General features: G+C 41.1%; 2 protein-coding genes across 3 annotated transcripts; one reads left to right on the top strand and one right to left on the bottom strand.

The window, feature by feature from the left end:
- Positions 1-1,717: 1,717 nt before the first annotated feature.
- On the bottom strand, positions 1,718-10,523 carry tmsb4x (thymosin beta 4 X-linked). Of its 2 annotated transcripts, XM_082966865.1 has the most exons (4): positions 10,382-10,523; positions 4,634-7,734; positions 2,375-2,487; positions 1,718-2,237 (listed from the first exon to the last, which is right to left on the bottom strand). In XM_082966865.1, exons 1-4 carry the CDS (start codon positions 10,382-10,384, stop codon positions 2,206-2,208), a joined length of 3,249 nt encoding a protein of 1,082 aa, XP_082822991.1. In that variant the 5' UTR covers positions 10,385-10,523; the 3' UTR covers positions 1,718-2,205.
- Positions 10,524-17,256: 6,733 nt separating this feature from the next.
- On the top strand, positions 17,257-18,994 carry tlr7 (toll-like receptor 7). The gene is given in 5 exon segments (XM_088540369.1): positions 17,257-17,837; positions 17,840-18,280; positions 18,283-18,449; positions 18,451-18,794; positions 18,796-18,994. Coding segments are annotated over 5 exon segments (1,419 nt in total). The 5' UTR covers positions 17,257-17,569.
- The last annotated feature ends 6,612 nt before the right edge of the window (positions 18,995-25,606 follow it).

Below are 25,606 nucleotides of genomic sequence, written 5' to 3'. Positions count from 1 at the left end.
TGGAAGAGTGGGGTAACATCTTACAGCAAGAACTGGCAAATCTGGTGCAGCCCATGAGGAGATGAACTGCAGTACTTAATGCAGCTGGTGGCCACACCAGATACTGATTGTTACTTTTGATTTTGACCCCCCCCTTTGTTCAGGGACACATTATTCAATTTCTGTTAGTCACATGTCTGTGGAACTTGTTCAGTTTGTTCAGTTGTTGAATCTTATGGTCATACAAATATTTACACGTTAAGTTTGCTGAAAATAAATGCAGTTAACAGTGAGAGAACGTTTCTTTTTTTGCTGAGTTTAGTTGGGGAGTAGGACTCTTTCAATGTGCCTACGTCAGCTGGCTCTCTGAAATAGCTGCGTCACAGCTGGAGGCTGGAGGGGGTTCCTGCTCCTGTTATTCTGGACTGAGTGAACAATGGCCTGGTGCAGCTGAGAGGAAGATGTCCTGTGCAGGGCTGTACCAGGCTGATCTGGGATGGACGCTACACTGGACTGGGCTGAACTTGACTAAGATGGGCTGGGCTAGATACATCTGGGGTGGAAGCTATAGTTTCCCTGGGCTGGGCCAATCTGTGTTGGGTTTTACTGTGATGTGTTATGCTGTGCCACAGTGCTGTGGGGGTGGGGGGCTCAGGATGCTCCTGACTTATCCAAAGAGGATATGGACTCCACCATATGCCTGGGTCAGAGCAGGACGTGTATGTCTGGCCTGAGTCATGGTGGGGGTGGTTTAATGAGATAAGAGCTTGAGGTTAGTCTCTTAAAGGACATTACAGCTTGTAATGTGCCTGAGTTGATATGTCAGAAGTCATAAATGCAGATATGGGTCTACAGTTTGCTGTGCATGTTTACACTTTAGTTCAGTACATTTAATCTCCCATGGGGTGTAATATCAGAAAGTATCCTATATTAAAAGTGATTTGACCTCATTGATCTGGTACATGAGGTCATTGTGTCCTGGAGGAATGGGGACACCAGGCTGCAGCGCAAGACCCAGTCAATGGAATGAATGTCATGGAGACTAATCAGTTTAACCGCAATCCACGTATCCCGACAGACCATAAACCTTCAAAAAGTTAGGATTGTGGATGATTTAAATAACCAGTAACCCCTGTATCTTAGTGTCCAAGCAATTGGTGGCAAAAAAAAAAAATCTCAATAGTGAGAATGTGTTGCTTAAACGCTGATATTTCCAAGGTACTAGTATTCATATAGGGTCCTGTCCCTCAAAGACAAAACAATTAACAATTCCAGCCCAACAGTAAAGGATGGAGTACACCAGAAGTCAGAGTCCTTCTCTGCCTCCAGTCCAGACCAATGCCAAAGGGTGCATCGTTTTGCTTAGGCAGGTAGACCGTTAAGCCATTTGCAGTAAAGATTGCCACAGGTGTTTTTCTAGGTCAGTTGGCAGATGCACTGTGCCAGCACAGACTGTAGACAGAGGCAATGTCTGCTCATCCACTTAGTGCTCTAAAGCCCACAGCAGCTCAGTAAAACATTGCTTGGATTCTGGCAGTTGTGATTGCTCAGGCTTTTGATGCAATGAGATTCCAGGATGCCAAAATATGGCCAATTTATTTGGTATAGACACCCTTGCCTAATGTGCGGAGTTATACTTTACATCAGATGCACAAAATACATTAAGAGGCAATGTGATCACTGAAACTAGTTTAAACATATTCAAGACCTATGAAAATAACCTACTGTCACCCAAAAGAAAGAGTTATATCTTTATTTGCATATCAAAACAAACTTCTGCATTCCAATAATTGAATTTATACAAAACAATTTGAACAAGAAAAACAAAACACTGCTTTATTTGAAAGCATTTCAGGTTGCCAGAAGCTGAATTACACATCAGAAGTGTGGGTCCCCGGGTTGGGCAGACCAATCACACCCTTGCTCTTCCCTTCACAACCACAAGTGGCTGGAAGCAGGGACAACAGTAGGGACAGGTGACAGTGCTGGAAGTGAGTAGAGACACGCAACACATCCTCCTAGTCAAAAGAGTGCCAGTCAGTAGTTGTTTTCAGACTTGATGTAAAAAAAATAAAAAATACAAAAAAAAAAAAAAAGTTCTAGGGAGGGGCTGTACAGTCATTGCTTTTGTCCAATCACAATGCAACTTAGGTTTTGGGTTACACAGCTAAGAGGTGAAAAAGGCAATGCTTGTGGAATGTACAGTGCATAGCAGAGGCTTGGACTTCATGCTGTTGCTTGCTTCTCCTGTTCGATGGCTGCAATGAAGGGAAAATTTGTTTTAGTGTCCATTTGTACGCTGAAGTGTTTAAATGGTCAATTTGTTAGTAAGGTAAACACCAATTTCACAAGTGATGTGTGCTATTAAGTAAAATAAACCTAGAACCAATCTTACTTTCTTTGGTGGGCAAGGGGTTTTTCTCTTGCGTCTCGGTCTTCTTCAACTTGGTCTTGTCGAAGTTAGAGACTTCAGCGAGATCTGGCTTGTCAGACATGTTTGCAGAGGATCTGGTAAGAGATGAAACTATTTGTTTTCAATGTGAATGAGAAGGCAGCAAGATCATTTAGTCCAGATATTAGATACATTTGCAAATATGACACCAGGCCTTTATAAAACCTTTGCATTGCTTCCCTCAAATAACTCTTAAATTGCCCATTTAATCTAAACAACCCCTTCTAAAGGCAGACAGTTTCTCATTGATCTACAGCACATGGGTGATGAAATGTCAGGGCAAGCATCCGACAATTACAACAAATCCATTATTGCTTTTATATAAAAGCAAGGCAAATTTCATTAGGGCGTTTACTCCACGAGCACGTGTTCTCATTATCAGCGCTATGACTAGAGAAAGTAACTGACAATCTGTGCAAGCCGTCTGCAGGCAGGCGGAAGAACCACCGCCCTGCTTCGCAGAATCTCAAAAGACAGTAGTGGCGTCGACCTTTCAGACAAACATTTGGAACTTTGCTTTGTCATATTGGCATTGTCACACACCCAAAAACCCATGATAATATTTTATGCAACATTAACCAAGTCTACAGTCCATCCACGCTACAAATCGACATAAGCCTAAATTCCAACTACAGTTAATTTAACTAGGCAAGTCAGATATGATTTTTTAATTTTATTTACAATGACGGCCTCGGCCTTCCCCGGCCAAACCCGGAGGACGCTGGGCCAATTGTGCGCCGCCCTATTGGACTCCCAATCACCGCTGAGTGTGAGTCGGAGTCGGTTCAGCATCTTGCCTGAGACTGGGTTAACCATTTAAAATGTATACAAGATACAATTACATGCCATTGAATAGGGCTTTCAACATATACATTTTAAGTGAACATCCCCTAATGTATTAGGTTTTAGACCTTATTGCTGCGATTCGACCATTTCTAGCCTAGCTTAACCAACATATTGTTGTGCTGTAAAGTCACTTAGAAAAACCGGCTATGCAGAGTTTATGACAATAGATAATGTGTTTGTGCACTCACCGGAGTTGTACTGGCTACTGGTGTGTCTCAATCCTGATCGCGCAGAGAACGAGTGAAGGCAAGTAAATCAAGCAAGGTCTATTATAGTCCGCAATATGCAAATGTTGAACATGACGTCACGTTCCTTCACTCTTGAGCTTATCTTGGTTGGAATATATATATATATATATATATATTACATCAATATTTACAAGCAAGAGAGCATAAATAATAGTTATAGTTTTATTTGTTTAACGTATTGGACCTTGAATTTTATCTGATTTGATATTAGAGCATTGCGCTGCCAACACAAAACAGTCCACTGTCACCGCATAAGTAACTCTTCCTGATTGTCTCAATGATGACCTCATGTGGATTTACATAGTATTACATCAGGTGGTAACACTGGCTTTATTGGTTTGCACTAGAAACATAGGCCTACTTGTTTGGAGGCTATGCAACTGTAATATACTACAGATCCCTCTGTCATTGATTACATTTAGATAATGCATTTTCAATTATCATAAGGGACCTTGATGCTGTGACTCTGTAGTTCAATGTATAGTACACATTTACAAGAGATTCCCTAAACAATGTTTTGATTAATATAATAAAATAGTGTGTTGTAACAATACCGGTTCAATTTAATCACTGTAGCCTATAGTTTTCTAACTAAAAAGAAATAAAGAAAGAAGTGCCACTGACAGGCTAGCACCATGGCTTCAGATTCACATCCTCATCTGAGCCTAAAGAAACAGGAACTTAAGACTAGTTCACTTCCTGTTATCATATAAAGACGGATGCCCATAGACTGACTGCACCAAGTCATCCTTTTTAAAATCAGATATCTACTTACAAATGGCATGCAGTTTGAATGCATTGACAAAAACAAATAGGAATAGAACTATCTACTACCCATAGACAGCATAACATTGAAAAACTGAACCACAACCATAATGCACAGTTACTGGTGGCCATAGTGTTAGAACAATGAATAGCACATTGATATACATATTGTTGATTTGAGATGTACAGTATCATCCACATTATTCAGTGCAGAGTTAGAAAAACTGATATAGTCAGAGTCAGAGCTTGTAAAAGGTATCGCAGTTTGTGTTTGTAACTGCTCAGTCTATTTGTGTGAGAAAGATACTTTCCTCTTGAGTCTCTGGTCTGGACTGTGCTCTACTTGCTGGTGAAGTACCTGGAGTAGATCTTGTTGTACATCACCTGGTTGTCTAACCTGACAGCGTTCCTTAGGTGCTGCCAGAACCAGGTCTCAGCGGCTGCAGTCTGGGGCCACTCTAGAACACTTCTCCCACACAGACGCCGCCGCAGAAGGAGGAAGTGAGAGTGCTGCAGCACGGGTTCCAGGAGAACCAACACAATCACATCTATGTTCTCATCCAGCAACCTCTGGTGGGCCAGGTACACAGCCATCCGGAAGTTCCCAGTCCTGATGTAAGCCTTGGTCAGCACAAAGACAGTCTTGCGGCTCTGTCGAATGCTCTGGAAGAGATTGTCTATCAGGGGGACCCCGGGGGCCCAGTCTCGTTCCTCCAGACAGAGAGGCAGGTGTCTCTCCCCCCTCTCTTCCAGCTGCACCCGCAGTTGGTTCAGTACCCAGTCTGACACCAATGGGTCTCTGGTGTCGTAGGTAACAAAGGCATCATAGAGATTGTCAGTTGTTGTTGACCTCAACGAATGGTAGCCCTTCAGCTTTGCCCTCAGATAGTATAGAATATAGGAGGCATCCCAATAAAACACATGCGCTGCCATAGTAATGACCACAGTGAACATGATCAAGGAAGTGGAGAGGGAGTAAATCAGGAAGGCTATGTCATCGTTGATGCATTCTGCAATGTGAAACAGTATAATTGGTTGGCCTCTCATTTCAGCTGGCATGTTGCAGGTCACCTCACTGGCCAGTCTGGGGATCTTCACGTTTTTGTTCTCCTCTATCCACTGGATGAACTCTAGTAAATCACAGGTACACTGGAATGGATTACCTTGCAAGGACAAGGTTTTCATGTAATTTTCAGGGCCCGAGAGGAAGGTGGTCTCGTTGATGTTAGTCAGTTGGTTGTAGCTGAGGTCAAGTATCTGAAGGCTTTGAGCACCCCAAAGAAATTCACGAGAAAGTTGAAAAATCTGATTGTGGCTTAAGTCAAGAATCTGAAGTGTATCTGTGAAGTTTGAGAGATTTGCTGACACATGAAATAAAGAATTGTAGCTTAGATCCAGGAGACTCAGTTGTTGAAATCCTGCCAGTTTATCCCAATCAAAATGGCCGAGTGAATTATGACTAATACATAGTTTTTGAAGGGTATATGGTATGTTTTCATAGACTTTTGATGGGATCTTCTCAATACTGTTAAATGAAATATCCAGATAGGTCAAATTCGTCAGCATTTTAAAAAGGCTATTGTATGAGTCATCCCCCTCTTTCCATAATGTGGCCAACAAATTGTGTTGAAATTGAAGCTCTTTTAAAGATGTGCTTGTCATCTGCTTAGTGGTTAATGTAAAAATGTTATTGTGTGACATATTCAATACTTTCAAAGTCGGTAGATTTTTCAAAAAATTTAAATTATGTGTCACACCAGACACTTCAAAATAGTGGCTGTTGTAGCTTAGGTCTAGTATTTCGAGTTTCTTTAATTCCTTGAAGGCGTTGTCATAGGCCAGGTCAATCTTGTTAAAGGACAGGTCGAGATATTTTAGGTCTGGTAATGAGGTGAACTCTGTCCCGTTCAATGCTGCTGAAAATCCATTTCTTGATAAGTTTAGACATGCAATGTCACCATAGCCCTCAAATTGCTTTGGAGAAATGAAAAATAGATTATTTGAACTAAGGACCAGCACTCGACCAGAGATAAAGCATTCTGGCTTCACAAGGTTGTGATTTATTCCGTAAGAAAAGTCCCTTGAATTGGAATAATATCCAGTCAGTGGTGACGTGTACAACACCGACTTTAAGTTGCTGCCTGTGCCACAACCTGGGGACTCATTTACTGAAATTGGATAAAGCCTGTTTTCCGCAAGATATATGACTTTGAGACTTGAGTTTGAGAATTTGTTGAATATGTGGGAATCAGATCGAACAATAAAGTTAGTTCCGATGTTCAACACTGAAAGATGTTTGAGTTCATAAAGCGGTCTGAGTGTTTCTAAATGAATTTCCCTGAAAACAAAACCCATTATATGTAATGTTGTAAGAGACACCAATTGTGAAAAGTTTTTTGAAAGCTGTAGGGTTTCAGGGTAGGCAAGCAAATCATAATTAAATGACAAATCAATCTTTTCTAGCTTTGGTAGATAGCTAAAAAAGGTTCCATTGGTGATAGTATTTGTTAAGTAATTATAAGACAGGAACAGATGTGTAAGATTGTTCAAGCTCTCAAACCAGGAGTTATTGATGAAACGAAGTGAGTTGCCTGCTAGGTGCAGTGTCTGTAACTTTGTAAGACCATGAAATGCATGAGGATGAATATCGAGAGAATCATTAGGACAGGGAACACAAGGATATGGAGCATTGGAGCACCGTGGACAGTTTCCCTGTAATTCCAGGATTGTTAGATGGGTCAGTCCAAGGAAATCATCCTCAGCAATTTGCTGTATCTTGTTCGAATCAAGGTGTAATTCTTGTATAGAGTTTGGCAGTCCTTTTGGAACATGAGTTAAATTATTATAGGCCAACATCAAAACCTTCAAGTTAGTCAATACTGAGAAGGTGCCATTTCCAATAGTAAAGTCAGTCTCACAGGGATTCCAGTAATAGCAATTTTTGGATAAGTACAGCTCCTTCACATGTTGTATACCGACAAGGTTGCTCATATTCGAGAAATTGATCTTGTTATTGTCCAGCATGAGTTTATCCAGAATGAGTGGGAGATTTTGAGGAATTTTGACGAGGCCATTGCCATTAAGCCTTAGGTCCTGTAGGTTTGTCAGATTTTTGAAGGCACCTTCAGCTATGTGTGTGTCACCTTCTTTGTTGACACAGTTGAGATTGAGAAGGGTCAGGTTCTCCAGATTAGAAAATGCACCAAGAGATACATTTCTGATGTTGTTTTCTGATAGGTCCAGCACGGTCACATTCCTGGTGATGCCAACAGGTACATTTTTCAGTCGACGCTCCTCACAATTAAAGATGATGTCATTCGTGGTATTGGTAGTATTGACCGTAATGTCACATGGAAACTGCCGTGACATCAAATTACATGAGGTAGGTACCAGGAGGTGACATAGGAACAAGGAAGCCAACTGTAACCAGCAGGTGGTAGCATCCTGTAAGCAAACAGTACAAACGTGTGAGTATGGAAATATAATGATTACTTACTTATTGACTTTAACCATTTGTGTGGAGTAGACCTACACTCACACATTTTATGGCCACTCTATTGCAATAGGGTCATTCTATTGTAAGTCCTTTCTATTGCAACAGATGTATGTGAATGCATTGTAGAAACTACTGGGGGCTAGAAAATTGGCTTGTCCCACTGGTGATGTGTAGTGACGTTTTAGGGATTTAGAGATATCTATCTATTGTTTTTTAATGCTAGACGGTGAACAAAAGTATTTCATATATTGTATAGATCAATAAAACCAAGAAAGCTTTTAAAATACTTTTTTATGATTATGATGCAGAAATGGGTTAAAAAAAACTATTTCAGGTATTTCAATAACTTTTCAATACATTTCAAAAAAACTATTTAGATAACCTCTATTTAAAAAAAAAAGTACTTGAATTTTGAAATGTATTTGAAAATACAATTTGGAAAGAATTGGTATGTATATATAATTTATTAAAATACATATCATTAAACGTATTTGAACAAAAGTATTTTCCCAAAAATATTTGAATTATTTGGATACATTTGAAAATAGTTGTGAATGTATTGTACTTAGTAGTTACATTTGAAATAACAAACATATTAATATGTATAAGTCGTATTTCATTTTTTAATCACAATATGCAGCCCATAAATTACATTGGTGTTTTATGAAAGAGGACAAGATGCCATGTTACATTTAAAAAAACATCAGGGTTTCAGAAAGCGAGTTGGACAGTGATCTGGTCTGAAGATATGCCCTCCAATGCTGAAAAGCAACTCCACAGCTGCAGAGGATGCTGGGATAGATATGTAGGTAATCAACAGGAGTTCTGCTCAGTGTTGGGTATGTTTGACTTTGTGTATTCCAGAATTTCAGAGGATCAGTAGTTGGTGGAAGATATGGGGTGATGAGATTTGGAGTACATGCTGCCGTGCTTGGTTGTTCCATGAAACCAAAGAGCGTGTCCAATCGACTTTTCTTCGCTGGAGGTGGTGGCTAACCGTGTGGGACATCTTGTGTAGTGCTGGTGAACTTTGTGGTAAGACTATTGATGTCTGAAGTAAAGGTAGGCTTCTCAGTGGCATTGCACAATGCCAGTTAAAGTGTGTATCTAAGACTAAGGCAATCTGGTATGGTTTCTTCTGCTCATAAACAGTCAGGCGCTTGTCAACTGCTTGTTTCAGGTTTTTGACAAGTTTTCCATTGTGGAGCAATTGGTTAGTCAGTGGTTCTCAATCCTGGTCCTGGGGACCTAAAGAGGTGCACATTTTTGTTTTTGTCTTAGCATTACACAGCTGATTCAAATCATCAAAGCCTTTTGATGAGTTGGTCAGTTGAATCAGCTGTGTAGTGCTAGGGCAAAACAAAAATGTGTACCCCTTTGGGTCCCCAGGAGCAGGTTGAGAACCAGTGGATTAGATGTTTAGTCATTCCTCTGATGCATGGAAGGATGTAGCTGAGTGTGACGATGATCCTTGCACACAATCTGTGGCAACCTTTTAAAGGATTGGCGCATTGGTCTAAGGCACTGTATCTCAGTGCTAGAGGCACCACTACAGACCCTGGTTCGATCCCGGCCTGTATCACAACTGGCTGTGATAAGGAGTCCAATAGGGCGGCGCACAATTGGCCCAGAGTCATCCAGGTTAAGGGAGGGTTTGGCCGGGGTAGGCCGTCATTGTAAAATAAGAATTTGTTATTAACTTGCCTAGCTAAATAAAGGTAAAAATATCTAACGGGGTTAGAATGTCCACAGCATCAGTGAGGACATACTTCATGTGCATGGAATGCTTGGTGACAGGCAGTGTGCCAAGCTGTTCTTCATCCGCGTTGAAAAATGTGCTAATGATTTTTCAGTTGAGAGTTCCATCTTGTGAGAGTGGCTGGTTGCAGACGATTCTCCCCTTCAAGGAGATATTGTGCAAATGTTCACTTGTGGTAGTGGGAGACAATGTAGGAGGCTTTGGAAATGGCTGCAGATTAAATCTGCAGATTTAAGGCCATATAAACATGTGCATTTTTGCCAAATTAATAATTTGGTGCATCTAAATCCAAAGTGTCAATTGGTGTTAGTCAATTTAAATGAAGGCACATAACATTGTGAGCAAAATCTGATAATCATATCACTTTAATAAATTATTTTAAAATATTGATGACCTTAGATTTGAGCATTTGTGGCCTTCATTTCAGAAAATCCTTATTTACCAAAAAATGCTCATTGCTGTTACCATTGGTTTTACTACTCCTACTGGTGGTACAATGTTATCATAATAGTAGAAATGAAAGTCATTAAGCTACCATATTAGTTGAATTAGAACGGGAAGATGTACCCACCCCAAAAATTCTTTTTCAAAATGCCATGCCCAAATAGCTTTGTGTACTAATTTCAGGATAGCAGTTATGCACCATAATGTTGCCTAGAAGAAGCATTTGTGATGGTAACAATTTAGTACAATAGATGTTAGACTGAATTCTACTTCCCCTATAAATAGTAATTTTGTCACATGATTCATTATACATTTTGCCACTTGAGAAAAGTACATCCTACATAGTCTTGGTAACCATCCTCAATGCTAAAATTGAAATTAATCAAACTTACCATATTATCTACTGTTGATCCCTTGTGAGCTTTGAAAATCGTATCAAATAAGTAGTGCCTGGTTGTTGTCCGTATCAGGCTTCCAGCAAGCAAAAAAAGGAAGTTTAATGAAACAGCAAATGCCTGTCTATTATTAGGATGTTTTTATGCATCACTTTGTTTCCGTATGTAATGACTCAACTCTTCTTTAATCAATCACAAGTGAAGAGCAACCCACATTCCCCCTGCAGCTACAGTGAGTCAAATGTGTTCAGCAAGCTGATTGGTTCCCTCAACCAGGTGTACTCTGGGTGCAGTGGCACATATTATTGGGGTTATTATAAGTTCTCACCTGATTTGCTTCCCTCTTTCTGAAGGCATTTCTTTTTTTTACTGTTTTAGAGTCCCACCTGTTTTGAGCCCCACCTGTATAGCATGTTATTTTGGCATTAATACGTGTCACATATCCATTTAAAATCAATGTAAAAAATAAATAAATAATAATAATAATAATAAAGCTGCATGCAAATATGGTCTCTTTTTTGCTTTCTTGAGTAAGGTAGCTCCAAAATGCATTTGTTTCAGCCTAGCTCAGTGCTTTCTGTGGTGTTGGGGCAGCAAGCATAACATTCGGAGTGTAGGGGTTGGTCAGTGTTCTGTCACTCATGGGGACATTATGTCACCTCAAAATCTATTGGGAGAGCATCAATACAGGACTAGATTGAATCCTACTACCCCGGCTCTGACGCTCGTCGGATGTGGCAGGGCTTGCAAAGGGAAACCCAGCCACGAGCTGCCCAGTGACACGAGCCAATCCAGAAGGACTAAATGCCATTTATGCTCACTTCTAGGCAAGCAACACTGAACCATACATAAGAGCACCAGCTGTTCCGGATGACTGTGTGATCACGCTCTCCATAGCCGATATAAGCAAGATATTTAAACAGGTCAACATTCCCAAGGCCACGGGGCCAGACGGATTACCAGGACGTGTACAACTGGCAAGTGTCTTCACTGACATTTTTAACCTCTCCCTGACCGAGTCTGTAATACCTACATGTTTCAAGCAGACCATTGTAGTCCCTGTGCCCAAGAAAGTGAAGGTAACCTGCCTAAATGACTACCACCCCATTGCACTCACGTCGGTAGCCATGAAGTGCTTTCAAAGGCTGGTCATGGCTCACATCAACACCATCATCCTGGAAACCCTAGACCAATTCCAATTTGCATACCGCCCCAACAGATCCACAGATGACGCAATCTTAATCGCATTCCACACTGCCCTTTCCCACCTGGACAAAAGGAACACCTATGTGAGAATGCTGTTCATTGACTACAGCTAAGCATTCAACAACATAGTGCCCACAAAGCTCATCACTAAGCTAAGGACCCTGGGACTAAACACCTCCCTCTGCAACTGGATCCTGGACTTCCTGACGGGCCACCCCCAGGTGGTAAGGGTGGGCAACAACACATCTTCCACACTGAACCTCAACACGGGGGCTCCTCAGGGCCCTCAGTCCCCTCCTGTACTCCCTGTGTGGCCAAGCACGACTCCAACAACATCATTAAGTTTGCTGACGACACAACGGTGGTAGGCCTAATCACCGATAACGATGAGACAGCCTATAGGGAGGAGGTCAGGGACCTGGCAGTGTGGTGCCCGGACGACAACCTCTCCCTCAACGTGAGCAAGACAAAGGAGATGATCGTGGACTACAGGAAAAGGAGGGCCTAACACACCCCCATTCACATTGAAGAGGTTGTAGTGGAGCGGCTCGAGAGTTTCAAGTTCCTTGGTGTCCACATCACCAACAAACTATCATGGTCCAAACACACCAAGAATGCCGTGAAGAGGGCACAACAACGCCTTTTCACCCTCAGGAGACAGAAAAGATTTGGCATGGGACCCCAAATCCTCAAAAAGTTGTACAGCTGCACCATCGAGAGCATCCTGACCGGTTGCATCACCGCCTGGTATGGCAACTGCTCGGCATCCGACCATAAGGCACCACAGAGGGTAGTGAGTACAGCCCAGTACATCACTGTGGCCAAGCTTCCTGCCATCCAAGACCTACATACTAGGCGGTTTCAGAGGAAGACCCAAAAAATTGTCAAAGACTCAAGTCACCCACTCTGCTACCGCACGGCAAGCGGTACTGGAGCGCCAAGTCTAGATCCAAAAGGCCCCTTAACACCATCTACCCCAAGCTATAAGACTGCTGAACAATTCATGGCCACCCGGACTATTTGCAATGACACCCCCCCACCCCCCTCTGTTTTTACACTGCTGCTACTTCCTGTTTATTATCTACGTATAGTCACATTACCCCTACCTACAAATGTACAAATTACCTTGACTAACGTGTAACCCCGCACATTGACTCGGTACCGGTACCCTCTGTATATAGCCTCATTATTGTTATTTTATTGTGTAACTTTTTTATTTTTTACTTTAGTTTATTTAGGTCGGACAAAGTTGAATTACTGTTTAATGGATGCTCCGCCTCACTTTTCTCCACAACACCAAAAAAAATACAAATAATTATTTCTTGGCCTCTTTGTTTATAAAGCACTGTCCGCTCTCCCTTGAGGCTTTCCCAAGTTGATGCCCAAGAGACCAAACAGCCTCAGATCACGCGCTCAGATCATATTCGAGCCTCGGATTGGACAGTGAAACACACGCTCGCACCTGCAGGCGACGTGCAGATGTTTAATTTTTCTCTCATGGCGTCATGGCTGAAGCCAGTGCAAATTCCTACCATTTATGTGTCCAGGTTTAACGTGGGACGTCCCTCATTATAAACAAACAGTTGGTTAAATTCATGGTTATTGCGTCATTTTCAGATATATTAGAAGCGATTAATAGACGAAAGAATGTAATTTAACCAATTGACTGGCCAGAGATCAGGGCATTCATCAGCAAAGACGCATTGCAAGCTCAAATCAAATTTTATTGGTCACATACACATGGTTAGCAGATGTTAATGCGAGTGTAGCAAAATGTTTGTGCTTCTAGTTCCGACAGCGCATTAATATCTAACAAGTAATCTAACAATTCCCCTACACTACCTAATACACACAAATCTAAAGGGGTGAATGAGAAATTGTACATATAAATATATGGATGAGCGATGGCCGAGCGGCATAAGCAAGGTGTAATAGATGGTATAAAATACAGTATATACATATGAGTAATGTAAGATATGTAAACATTATTATGACATGAGAGAAATCTGTCCCCTCATGTCTAAGTTTCCTCCTTGTTTATTTATGCTATTATAATTAAGATTAACTGTATCCATACTTTTTCAATAAATGTTACTAAGAAAGGATGAGCAAATGCTGAAGAAAAGCTGCATTCACCCACAATTGAATTAGTACTGCTGCAAACTGCATAAATGTATCAGGCTAAGGTAAGACCCAGATGCAGACCGTGTCGAAGTAACAATGTTTATTACAGCAACAGAGGCAAAGGTACAGGACGGCAGGCAGGCTCAGGGTCAGGTCAGGCAGAGGTCGGAAATCCAGATAGGGGCAAAGGTACAGGACAGCAGGCAGGCTCAGGCAGAGTGGTCAGGCGGGCGGGTTCAGGACAGGCAAGGGTCAAAAACCAGGAAGGCGAGAAAAAGAGAGGCTGGGAACAGACAGGAGCTGACCGGACAAACACTGGTAAGCTTGACAAACAAGACAAACCGAAAACACAGGTATAAGTACACAGGGATAATGGGGAAGATGGGCGACACCTGGAGGGGGGTGGAGACAAGCACAAAGACAAGTGAAACAGATCAGGGTGTGACAAAATGTAAAATAATTCAGTGCACTATAAAATGAAGCTGTACAGTATTAGATTTGATTAACCAAGAAAGCCTACATACTTAAAATGCTGCTTATGCATGATTTAATTAAACCTGCACCACAATAGATAACAGTGATTTAAGGAATATCAATAAAAAATATATATTTTGGGAACTTGACCTTACGCAACAGTTGTATGCTTATTGACAGGTCTCTGTCAGCTGACAAATGGGAAGTGAAGACACTCGCACATCTGTTTTCACTGTCATCACCATATTTCACATCTCACATTCTTAACTCTCCTTTCATATTATAATAAGAACAGAAATGAACCGTGAGAATTCTTATCTACACAAACATCTGATCAATGTTGTCTCACATGATTGTAAGAATAACTTTTATATGATAATACAGTGGCTTGCAAAAGTATTCTCCCCCTTGGCATTTTTCCTAATTTGTTGCCTTACAACCTGGAATTAAAATGTATTTTTTGGGGGTTTGTATCATTTGATTTACACAACATGCCTACCACTTTGAAGATGCTAAATATTTTTTATTGTGAAACAAACAAGAAATAAGACCACATTTTTTTTGAGAATGCATAACTATTCACCCGCCCAAAGTCAATACTTTGTTAGAGCCACCTTTTACAGCAATGACAGCTGCAAGTCTCTTGGGGTATGTCTCTATAAGCCTGGCACATCTAGCCACTGGGATTTTTGCCCATTCTTCAAGGCAAAACTGCTCCAGCTCTTTCAAGTTGGATGGGTTCCACTGGTGTACAGCAATCTTTAAGTCATACCACAGATTCTCAATTGTATTGAGGTCTGGCCTTTGACTAGGCCATTCCAAGACATTTAAATCTTTCCCCTTAAAACCACTAGTGTTGCTTTAGCAGTATTCTTAGGTTCATTGTCCTGCTGGAAGGTGAACCTCCGTCTCAGTCTCAAATCTCTGGAAGACTAAAACCGGTTTCCCTCAAGAATTTTCCTGTATTTAGAGCCATCCATCATTCCTTCAATTCGGACCAGTTTCCCAAGTTTCTGATAGGTTTCTGATATATCTGTACTTCTCCACAAGTTTGTCCCTGACCTGTTTGGAGAGTTCCTTGGTCTTCATGGTGCCACTTACTTGGTGGTGCCCCTTGCTTAGTGGTGTTGCAGACTCTGGGGCCTTTCAGAACAGGTGTATATATACTGAGATCATGTGACAGATCATGTGACACTTACATTGCACACAGGTGGACGTTATTTAATAACCTCTTACAGCTCCTTAAGGATACAGGGCAGTATTGACAATTTCTGAAAAAATATGTGCCCATATTAAACTGCCTCCTACTCAAACTCAGAAGCTAGGATATGCATATTATTAGTATATTTGGATAGAAAACACTCTGACGTTTCTAAAAACGTTTGAATGGTGTCTGTGAGTATAACAGAACTCATATGGCAAGCAAAAACCTGAGAGAAATCCTACCAGGAAGTGGAAATCTGGATGCATGGGCTCTCTTCAAGTCGTTTCCTATTGAATACACAGTGACATAGTAATAATTGTGCACTTCCTACGGCTTCCACTAGATGTCGACAGTCTTTACAAAGTTGTTTGAAGCGTCTACGATGAACAGAGACCGAATGAGAAGGAGGGAAAGTTGTTGAGGCAGGGGTGACATCACTTCTTGGCGCGCGTTCATGAGGATGGATCTTCCCGTTCCAAAACCTTTTTCAAGACACAGGAACCGTCCGGTTGAAATATTACTGAATCTTCACCTTCTGAAGGCCCTAAAGATTGATGTTTTACAACATTTGACATGTTTGAACGAACGTAAATACAACTTTTTTTACTTTTCGTCGTGACATCGTCCACGCACTTTCTACACTTGGAGTAGCTTACTGGACGCACGAACAACAAGGAGTTATTTGGACATAAATTATGGACTTTATCGAACAAAACAACATTTGTTGTGGACCTGGGATACCTGGAAGTGCCTTCTGATGAAGATCATCAAAGGTAAGGCAATATTTCTAATGCAATGTATGATTTTAGATGACTCCAAGATGGCGGCTATCTGTATAGCCTAGTGTATTTTTCTGAGCTCAGTACTCAGATTATTGCAAAGAGTGCTTTCCTCGTGAAGCTTTTTTGAAATCTTTCATAGCGTTTGCATAAAGGAGATGTTCATCTATAATTCTTTGAATGACAGTTTAATTTTGTATCAATGTTTATGACAAGTATTTTTGTAAATTGTGGCACTGATTCACCGGCAGTATTTGAGGGAAAATATTTTCTGAACGTCACTCGCCGATGTAAAATGCTGTTTTTATATATAAATATGAACTTTATAGAACAACAAATGCATGTATTGTGTAACATGATGTCCTAGGAGTGTCATCTGATGAAGATCGTCAAAGGTTAGTGCTGCATTTAGCTGTGTTTTGGGTATTTGTGATGCATACTAGTTGCTTGGAAAATGGCTGTGTGGTTGTTTTTGTCGATGTACTCTCCTAACATAATCTAATGTTTTGCTTTCGCTGTAAAGCCTTTTTGAAATCAGACAACGTGGTTCGATTCAGGAGAAGTGTATCTATAAAATGGTGTAAAATAGTCCTATGTTTGAGAAATAGAAATGATTAGATTTGGTTTTAAATATGGCGCTCTGATTTTTTCACTGGCTGTTGATCCTGCTAACGGGATGCGGGCTAATTATGTGACTTCTGAAGGTAATTGGTTGCACCAGATCATATATAGGGACTTCATAGCAAAGGGGGTGAATACATATGCCCGCACCACTTTTCAGTTATTTATTTTTTAGAATTTTTTTAAACAAGTTATTTTTTTCATTTCACTTCACCAATTTGGACAATTTTGTGTATGTTCATTACATGGAATCCAAATAAAAATCTATTTAAATTACAGGTTGTAATGCAACAAAATAGGAAAAACGCCAAGGGGGATGAATACTTTTGCAAGGCACTGAACATTTCATGAATATAAAGTACTTGAGTACGTACATCTATTGTGTTTCTGGTGGATGGAGAGAAACAAAAGATTGATAAAAAAAGAAGAAACTGGTGATGTCCGAAAACATTAATACAAAATATTTGAAAGAAAATATTTAAGCATAGATCTGTTAGTTTTATGTCTATGTAGAACAACATAGGAAAGGTCAATAGAATCAGAATATTTTTTTGTGGGGGGGAAATGCCCTCATAACCTTTTAATATGTTAACAAACCATCTACAATTGCTTTGTTGAGGTGTGCCACAGTCATGTACAATTTATTTGAATCCCAGCAAACAGAAGTGATTGTTTTCTATACTTTTATATTTTATTGAGCAGTGAATTTTAATCTTAGACTTATTGTGTCCTGTGGTTTAAGAGGCAATAAAACGTATTATCATTACCCCTCTAGTAATGACACTGTCCTATTCCCCCTGTCAGAGGACAGAGTGTATATCCCTTCAGGTGTGTGTGGTGATGCTGCTGGGCCTGTGGTGCTTCTTCGTGCTGGCAGCTGGAGGCTGGTACCCAAAAACTCTGCCATGTGACGTCAACCTGGCCAGCAACGGGAGCGGTGTCAATGTGGACTGCACTGAGAGAGGACTCCTGGAGGTCCAAAATGACATTTCCAAAAACACCACCAATCTAACCCTCACCATCAACCACATCCCTTAAATCAACTCCACTCCTTACAGGGCCTGGAGAACATCATGGTGATCGACATGCGCTGCAAGATCGGCCACAAGAACCACATGTGCACGGAGAATGTGACCATCAAGAACAACATCTTCAAAGACCTGAGGAATCTGAAGGCTCTGTATCTGGATGGGAATCAGCTCTCCAGCATCCCAAAGGGTCTCCCTCCGAACCTCATTCTGCTCAGGCTAGAGGTGAATCCAATATATACCATTCTGAAAAATAACCTCTCTGACATCACTAATGTACAGATTCTTTATTTGGGTCCAAAATGTTACTATCGTAACCCATGTAATGTTTCCTATCAAATTAAGGAGGGTGCGTTTCTACAGCTTGGTAACATTACTTTGCTATCCCTCAAGTCAAATAACCTATCCTACATTCCCCAAAAAGTACCAACAAGTCTCAGAGAGTTGTATCTCTATAACAACAAGATTTTAATAATTTTACCCAATTTGAGATTCTTGACGTAAGTGGAAACTGCCCACGCTGTTACAATGCACCATTTCCTTGTGTTCCATGCCCTCACGATTCACAACTTCAGATTAACTAAAATGCTTTTAAAACGTTGACCAAACTGAGGATACCATGTCTGCAGTAGTAACTTCCTCACATATGTACTTATGGCGTGGTTTCAGAACTGTACAGAGCTGCGAGTTCTTGATCTCTCAACTAACGTTTTAGCTAGATAGATAGCAAATGCTAACTTCCCACGAGCTCTAACCAACCTCAAATAATTGGACCTGTCTTTTAACTACGAGTTGCAGAAGTACCCAGCTACTCTGAACCCTCTCTGAACCTTCCTGAAATCCCTGAAAGTATTCACCCTCAGGGGCTTTGTCTTCCAACAACTGCCCCATGCAGATATCCGGCCATTGATTCCTCTAAAGAACCTCAAGGTCATTGACCTGGGCACCAACTTCATCAAAATGACCAACCTCAACCTTGGAGCTCAAAAGCTTCCAAATAAAAAATGTATTAGACAATAACATATCGTCCCCTACTCAAAGTGGTAATTCTGTTGATTTTTCTGGAGAAGCCTTAAATGTCTCCCCAATGTCAGATGCTGAGCACTACCACAAAGGAGAAGTGAGAGAGATTCATTGTTTTAGATATGATGAGTATGCATGCAGCTGCAAATAGTAGGACAAGGAGGCTGGGACACTGAATTCATTCGTTAATAACTGTGCAGCCAGTTTGGGAAAAAATTGGATATGAGCAGGAATAACATATCCTTCCTTCACTCCAGATTCTTGAACCTTGCTAACATTAGATGCCTAAATCTCTATGGAAATTCGATGAGCCGAAGTCTAAATGGTTCCGAGATCACTTATCTCACTAACTTAAAGTATCTTGACTTCTCATCTAACTGTCTAGACATTTTCTATTGCTCAGCGTTTCAGGAACTGAGAAGTTTAGTTTATGTGAGACATAAGCCACAACGACCATTATTTTGAATCTGAGGGTTTGACCCATATGCTGAATTTCACCAACAATTTGACCAATCTGAAGATATTACTCACGAACTACAATAATATTTCCACCTCCCCCAACACAGAGCTGGAAAGCCCTTCTCTGAAGAAGATAGAATTCAAAGGTAGCCGTTTAGATATGCTGTGGAGGGATAAGATACTATATACAGTACATCAACTACTTTCGGAAACTGGTTAATCTGAGGGTCCTCTCTCACAACAACCTTAACTTCCTTCCTCAGCAAGTCTTTAGACACATTCCAGACCAATGTACTGAGCTCTACATCAATGTAATGAGGTCTGTGTGTAGCTTGTGTAGAGAAGTCAGGCACAGGACAGCAGATATAAGTAAATAAACGTAATTTACTAAAAAAATAGACAAATACAATACAATAAAGCGAGCCCACATAACGGACCGTATTACATACAAACAATTACTCACAAACAAACATGGGGGATTGGGGGATTGAAACCAGGTGTGTAAGACAAAACAAATGGATAATGAAAAGTGGATCGGCGATGGCTAGAAGGCCGGTGACATCGACCGCCGAACAATGAGAGGGACCGACTTCGGCAGAAGTCGTGACAATCAACAACAACATACTGAAGGTTTTTAGTTGGGAGAAGCTGATCATACTTCAGTCCTGACAGGTCTCAGATCTCAGTAGTAATAGACTAACATCAGTTCCTCCAGAGCTCTCCAACTGCAAGCACAACTAATGTTGATGCATAATAACGAGTTCATTACCTGAATGCATCTCAATAGCCTAGGCGTTAACAAAATATTCATACAAATATGATTAGGCCTCTCATAGACTAGGCCTTGTAGAAAGAGGGTCAATCAAGATAGGTCTGTCAAATGAATGTAGCATTGGAAAAATATACATAAATCCAGCCATAGACTATAACCTTTCATCATCACATTTTTGTTGTTGTTGTTGGTTTATGTAGACCTAGCCCCACCCACATCCGTTCCACGCATCGAAAGGGGTTGGAGGCGAAGGAAAAACAAATAAGTGCTACCAAATATAACAATATCCAATAAATATTCGAATCAAGTGTGAAAATAAGACGTATTAAACACGTCTGTAAAACCACAATGAGGACATAGACCTACCGAGCAAGTTTTCATAAATCATTGGGTACATCGTACGAAAAACATCAGAGTCATCTTAAATAGGGGCATAATTCATGTTCGAATTTACAACATAACCTACATAGGCATTTCATCATTAAGACCTTTAGGAAATAATGTCTGGAGGGTGAAAATCCAAAACTATTATCTTTTACTCAGAGTATTATTAATGTCACCTCCCCTGTCTGATATCTTAACTTTCTCTATGCCACAAAATCTAAAGGTAGAAATGTCATGCTTTAGGGTCATGAAAATGTACTGCTACTGGATAATCCCTGTCCTTTCTCCTGATTTAACTTTTATGTTCACTGATTCTCTGTTTGAGAACGAGAGGTTTTACCTACATAGCAGAGCCCACATGGACATTTAATAATGTAAATAACATGGGTGGTGGAACACGTAATAATGTAATTTTTTTGGAACCGTTTTCCTGTATGTGGGTGGCAGAAACATTCACACTTCATCATATTGTTGCACTGTGCGCATACCCTGCATTTATAGCTACCATTTGGAAGAGGGCTAAAAGAGCCTGGCTGATTTTCTTTTGTGACTGGCAGTTGGTATGAACCAATTTAGCGCGTAAATTGCAACCTCTCCTATAGACAATAAGTGGTGGATTTTTAAATTCAGCTGGCAAACTGGGTCCGATGATAAAATAATTCTTGACCGCATCTTCCACTTTTCGCGAGTTCAAAGTATATGTGGTTGTGAACATTACGGAGTGTTGTTTAGCTTTAGCGGGCCTGTTTTGTAGAAGTTCATCTCGTGTTTTTCCCAATGCCAAATTAAGAGCTTTATCCACACATTGTGGCGAATAGCCTCTTCTTAGAAACCTAATGCGCATCTCCGCTGCTTTTTCTAGATAATCCTCTGTGGACTGGCATATACGGCACAGTCTGAAAAACTGGCTTCTTGGAAGTCCTCTTTTTAATGGCTCGGGATGGAAGCTGTCCCCCTGTAATAGAGTATTTCTGTCCGTTTCTTTTCTATACAGAGTTGTTAACAGGGTTCCATTTGATTTCTCAATCCACATATCGAGGTAATGAACACGTTTAGTGTCACAGTCAATGGTGACTGTGTCAATGTCACTGAGTAATGGTATAAAGTCTGACAGCTCTTCTCCCGTTCCTTCCCATATGCAAAAAAATGTCGTCAAAAATCGATACCACTTCAGGACTTTATTCAAAAATGTATTTTCGTTTTCAATATTAACAAAACGTTCTTCAAAAAGACCCACATAAAGTTTCGCATAGCTCGGAGCGAATGTGGAGCCCATCAATGTTCCATTCGTTTGGAGGTAGTATTCATCATCAAACCTGAAATAGTTATACGTCAAAAAATATTCAGCCTGCTCTAGAATAAAGTTTGTTGGTGGATATTCCTTAGTATCTCTGTCTCCCAAATTGTGAGCAAGTTTCATGAGGCAAAACCAATGGCACCCAGAAAAACAAAATATGGGTTGAAATAACCCGTTACAACCAGTCAGAAGTGCACATACACTTTACAACAAACAATTCCACACATAGACATGGGGGGAACAGAGGGTTATATACACGTCAAGTAATGAGGGGATGTAAACCAGGTGTGTGGGTAAACAAGTCAAAACAAATGGACAATGAAAGGTGGATCGGCGATGGCTAGAAGACCGGTAACGCCGACCGCCGAACGCCGCCCGAACAAGGAGAGGAACCGACTTCGGCGGAAGTTGTGACATAATTCATTAAGTGCCTGTTCTTCTGTTCTAGTGAGATTCTTCTGAATGTGGTTTGTTTGTCTCGTATATACTGACATGGCTTCTTGTTTGACTAACCTACAATAGGTATTAATCGAGGACTTGTTAACCATAGGACAGAATTTGCTTTTGGGCTTAAAATGGGTACCAGTTCTTTGATCTGTTTCTAGGCCCAAAACAGTGCTTTGAGAAAACACATGCTTAAATTTAATCTTGCGAAAGAATTTAAACAGATCTACTTTCGTATCGAATGGTTTATCTGCATGTAGGTACGAAAGAGAGGCCCTTAGATAAGACTGAGACTTGCGCGTCAGTAAGGTCTTTTTTGGAGAGGTTAATTACTGAGTCCTGCTTTAGCTCCGTGTCCACGGCCTGTGTTTCTGGTCCCCTCTTCGACCGCTTGCCTCTCCTACGTCGTTTATTTTCTTTCGTGGAGCCTTGTGTTGCTTCCGGGCTAAAAAAACAGACTGTGTGCAATGGTAGCTGGAGACGCTCTCTGTAGGGAATTCGCTCTCAGTGGATGCCTCTGTGTCCAAGTTTCCATGTCCTCCCACTTCTGCGTATCTGCGTCCCCTGATCAGTGGTGCGTCCCTACGTCGGCCTCTCCGTGCTCCTGTCCTTGGGCCTTCCCATGCGTACACCTGGTTGAGCTGGTAGTCCTCTGTGTCTCGTTGATATTTCTTGATCTTTGTTGCTTGTAGAAAGTCTCTGTATTTCCCAATGGACTGATTGATCGTGTCGTCTATGGCTGTGAAATTTGGGCCTAGAATCTCTTTCATTTAAAAAAAAACTCACAAAAGCTCTGATGAACGCCGTGAGGCCGATACGTAAGCTTATTAAAGATCAGTGATACTATCAAGAGCAGTGTGCGGTTTCCTTTTTCTTCTACTTGTTCAACTGTTACCATGCACCTGCAAAAAAGATTGCTCAGATGTGCGAGTGCCATTTGAATTTTGTTGGTTTATAACATGCACAATTAGAAGCATCTATCTATATAGAGTAAGCGTGACTAAATTCGAGCCCAGTACTTTGCTCACCGCATACTCCTTCTATTGTCTCGTCTGTTAGCCACAAAAAGCCCCCACCTGCTAATCTGCAAGTGTGTGCGTGCCACTGGCGATGTACTTTGCGGGACATGCTAGCTGTTCTCGGCAGCGCATCATCACTTCAAACACATTACATTGTGGTGTTATCGGTTGGCCTACTACTACTGGTAGTACTGGTAAAATGTAAGTTATGAATTGTAAATCACCATACAGCTGACACACTTCGATTTCATCAATCAATTTGACTTCAATTTGGTTGTCCAGCACCCCCTAACCACATCGAAGGGACAGCAGTGGAGAAGGTGGAAAGTTTTAAGTTCCTCAGCGGTGTACACATCACAGACAAACTGAAATGGTCCACCCACACAGACAGTGTCGTGAAGAAGGCATAACAGCGCCTCTTCAACCTCAGGAGGCTGAAGAAATGTGGCTTGTCACCCAAAACCCTGACAAACTTTTACAGAAGCACAATCAAGAGCCTCCTGTCTGGCTGTATCACAGACTGGTACGACAACTACAACGCCCTCAACCGCAAGGCTCTCCAGAGGGTGGTGCAGTCTGCACAGTGCATCACCGGGGGCAAACTACCTGCCCTCCATGACACCTACAGCATCCAATGTCACAGGAAGGCTAAAAAGATCATCAAGGACAATAACCACCCGAGCCACTGCCTGTTCACACCGCTACCATCCAGAAGGCGAGGTCAGTACAGGTGCATCAAAGCTGGGATCGAGAGACTGAAAAACAGCTTGAAAAACATCTCAAGGCTATCAGACTGCTAAACAGCAATCACTAACTCAGAGAGGCTGCTGCCTACATTGAGACCCAATCACTGGCCACTTTAATAAATGGATCACTAGTGACTTGAAACAATGCCACTGTAAATAATGTCACTTTAACACAGTATTAGGTCAAACTTTTTTGCAATAGTGGTGCGTGGGTAAAATCACTGCTGAAACCATGCCAGGAAAAAAAAGCCATATTACAACCTATGTGTTGTGATAATTGCGACACCGTGATATATAGGCCGAGACAATAAGAAGACACAGTGGCAGAATAAATTCAACCACACCTTTGTTCCATCACAAAACTGAAGAGCAACATATGTCCTGTGAACTCCACAAAATATTTTGCATGTAACAAACAGTTAAATGACCTACATCATTGTCAAGCAAGTTAATACAGTGGGGCAAAAAAGTATTTAGTCAGCCACCAATTGTGCAAGTTCTCCCACTTAACCTGTTGGGGGTAGGGGGCAGTATTGACACGGCCGGATAAAAAACGTACCCGATTTAATCTGGTTACTACTAAGATTCTGAACAGGAAGTGGCCTGTCTGACAAGTTGTTGTTCATCTTGGCTCTTTTTATTGAAGACTGAGGATCTTTGCTGTAACGTGACACTTCCTACGGCTCCCATAGGCTCTCAGAGCCCGGGAAAAAGCTGAATGATATCGAGGCAGCCCCAGGCTGAAACACATTTACGCTTTTGGCAAGTGGCCGATCAGAGGACAATGGGCTTAGGCGCGTGCACTGGTCGCCCCCGTGCTTTATTTTCTTTCCTCTTTTTACCTAAACGCAGATTCCCGGTCGGAATATTATCGCTTTTTTACGAGAAAAATGGCATAAAAATTGATTTTAAACAGCGGTTGACATGCTTCGAAGTACGGTAATGGAATATTTAGAATTTCTTTGTCACGAAATGCGCCATGCTCGTCACCCTTATTTACCCTTTCGGATAGTGTCTTGAACGCACAAACAAAACGCCGCTATTTGGATATAACAATGGATTATTTGGGACCAAACCAACATTTGTTATTGAAGTAGAAGTCCTGGGAGTGCATTCTGACGAAGAACAGCAAAGGTAATAACATTTTTCTTATAGTAAATCTGACTTTGGTGAGTGCTAAACTTGCTGGGTGTCTAAATAGCTAGCCCTGTGATGCCGGGCTATCTACTGAGAATATTGCAAAATGTGCTTTCACCGAAAAGCTATTTTAAAATCGGACATATCGAGTGCATAGAGGAGTTCTGTATCTATGATTCTTAAAATAATTGTTATGCTTTTTGTGAACGTTTATCGTGAGTAATTTAGTACATTTTTAGTAAATTCACCGGAAGTTTGCGGGGGGTATGCTAGTTCTGAACGTCACATGCTAATGTAAAAAGCTGGTTTTTGATATAAATATGAACTTGATTGAACAAAACATGCATGTATTGTATAACATAATGTCCTAGGTGTGTCATCTGATGAAGATCATCAAAGGTTAGTGCTGCATTTAGCTGTCTTCTGGGTTTTTGTGACATTATATGCTAGCTTGAAAAATGGGTGTCTGATTATTTCTGGCTGGGTACTCTGCTGACATAATCTA

The sequence above is a fragment of the Salmo salar genome, chromosome 21 (assembly GCF_965601325.2).
Source record: "Salmo salar chromosome 21, fSalSal1, whole genome shotgun sequence".
Classification (NCBI taxonomy): Eukaryota; Metazoa; Chordata; class Actinopteri; order Salmoniformes; family Salmonidae; genus Salmo; species Salmo salar.
This window is presented reverse-complemented; position numbering and strand designations above follow the sequence as displayed.

Bases quoted from the DNA above. Each gene is read 5' to 3' on its own strand.
- tmsb4x (XM_082966865.1), bottom strand. The intron at 2,488-4,633 runs GTAGAGCACAGT...ATCTCTTACCAG, and splicing joins TCCAGGTACTTCACCAGCAA to ATCCTCTGCAAACATGTCTG. The intron at 2,238-2,374 runs GTAAGATTGGTT...CCTTCATTGCAG, and splicing joins CCCCTTGCCCACCAAAGAAA to CCATCGAACAGGAGAAGCAA.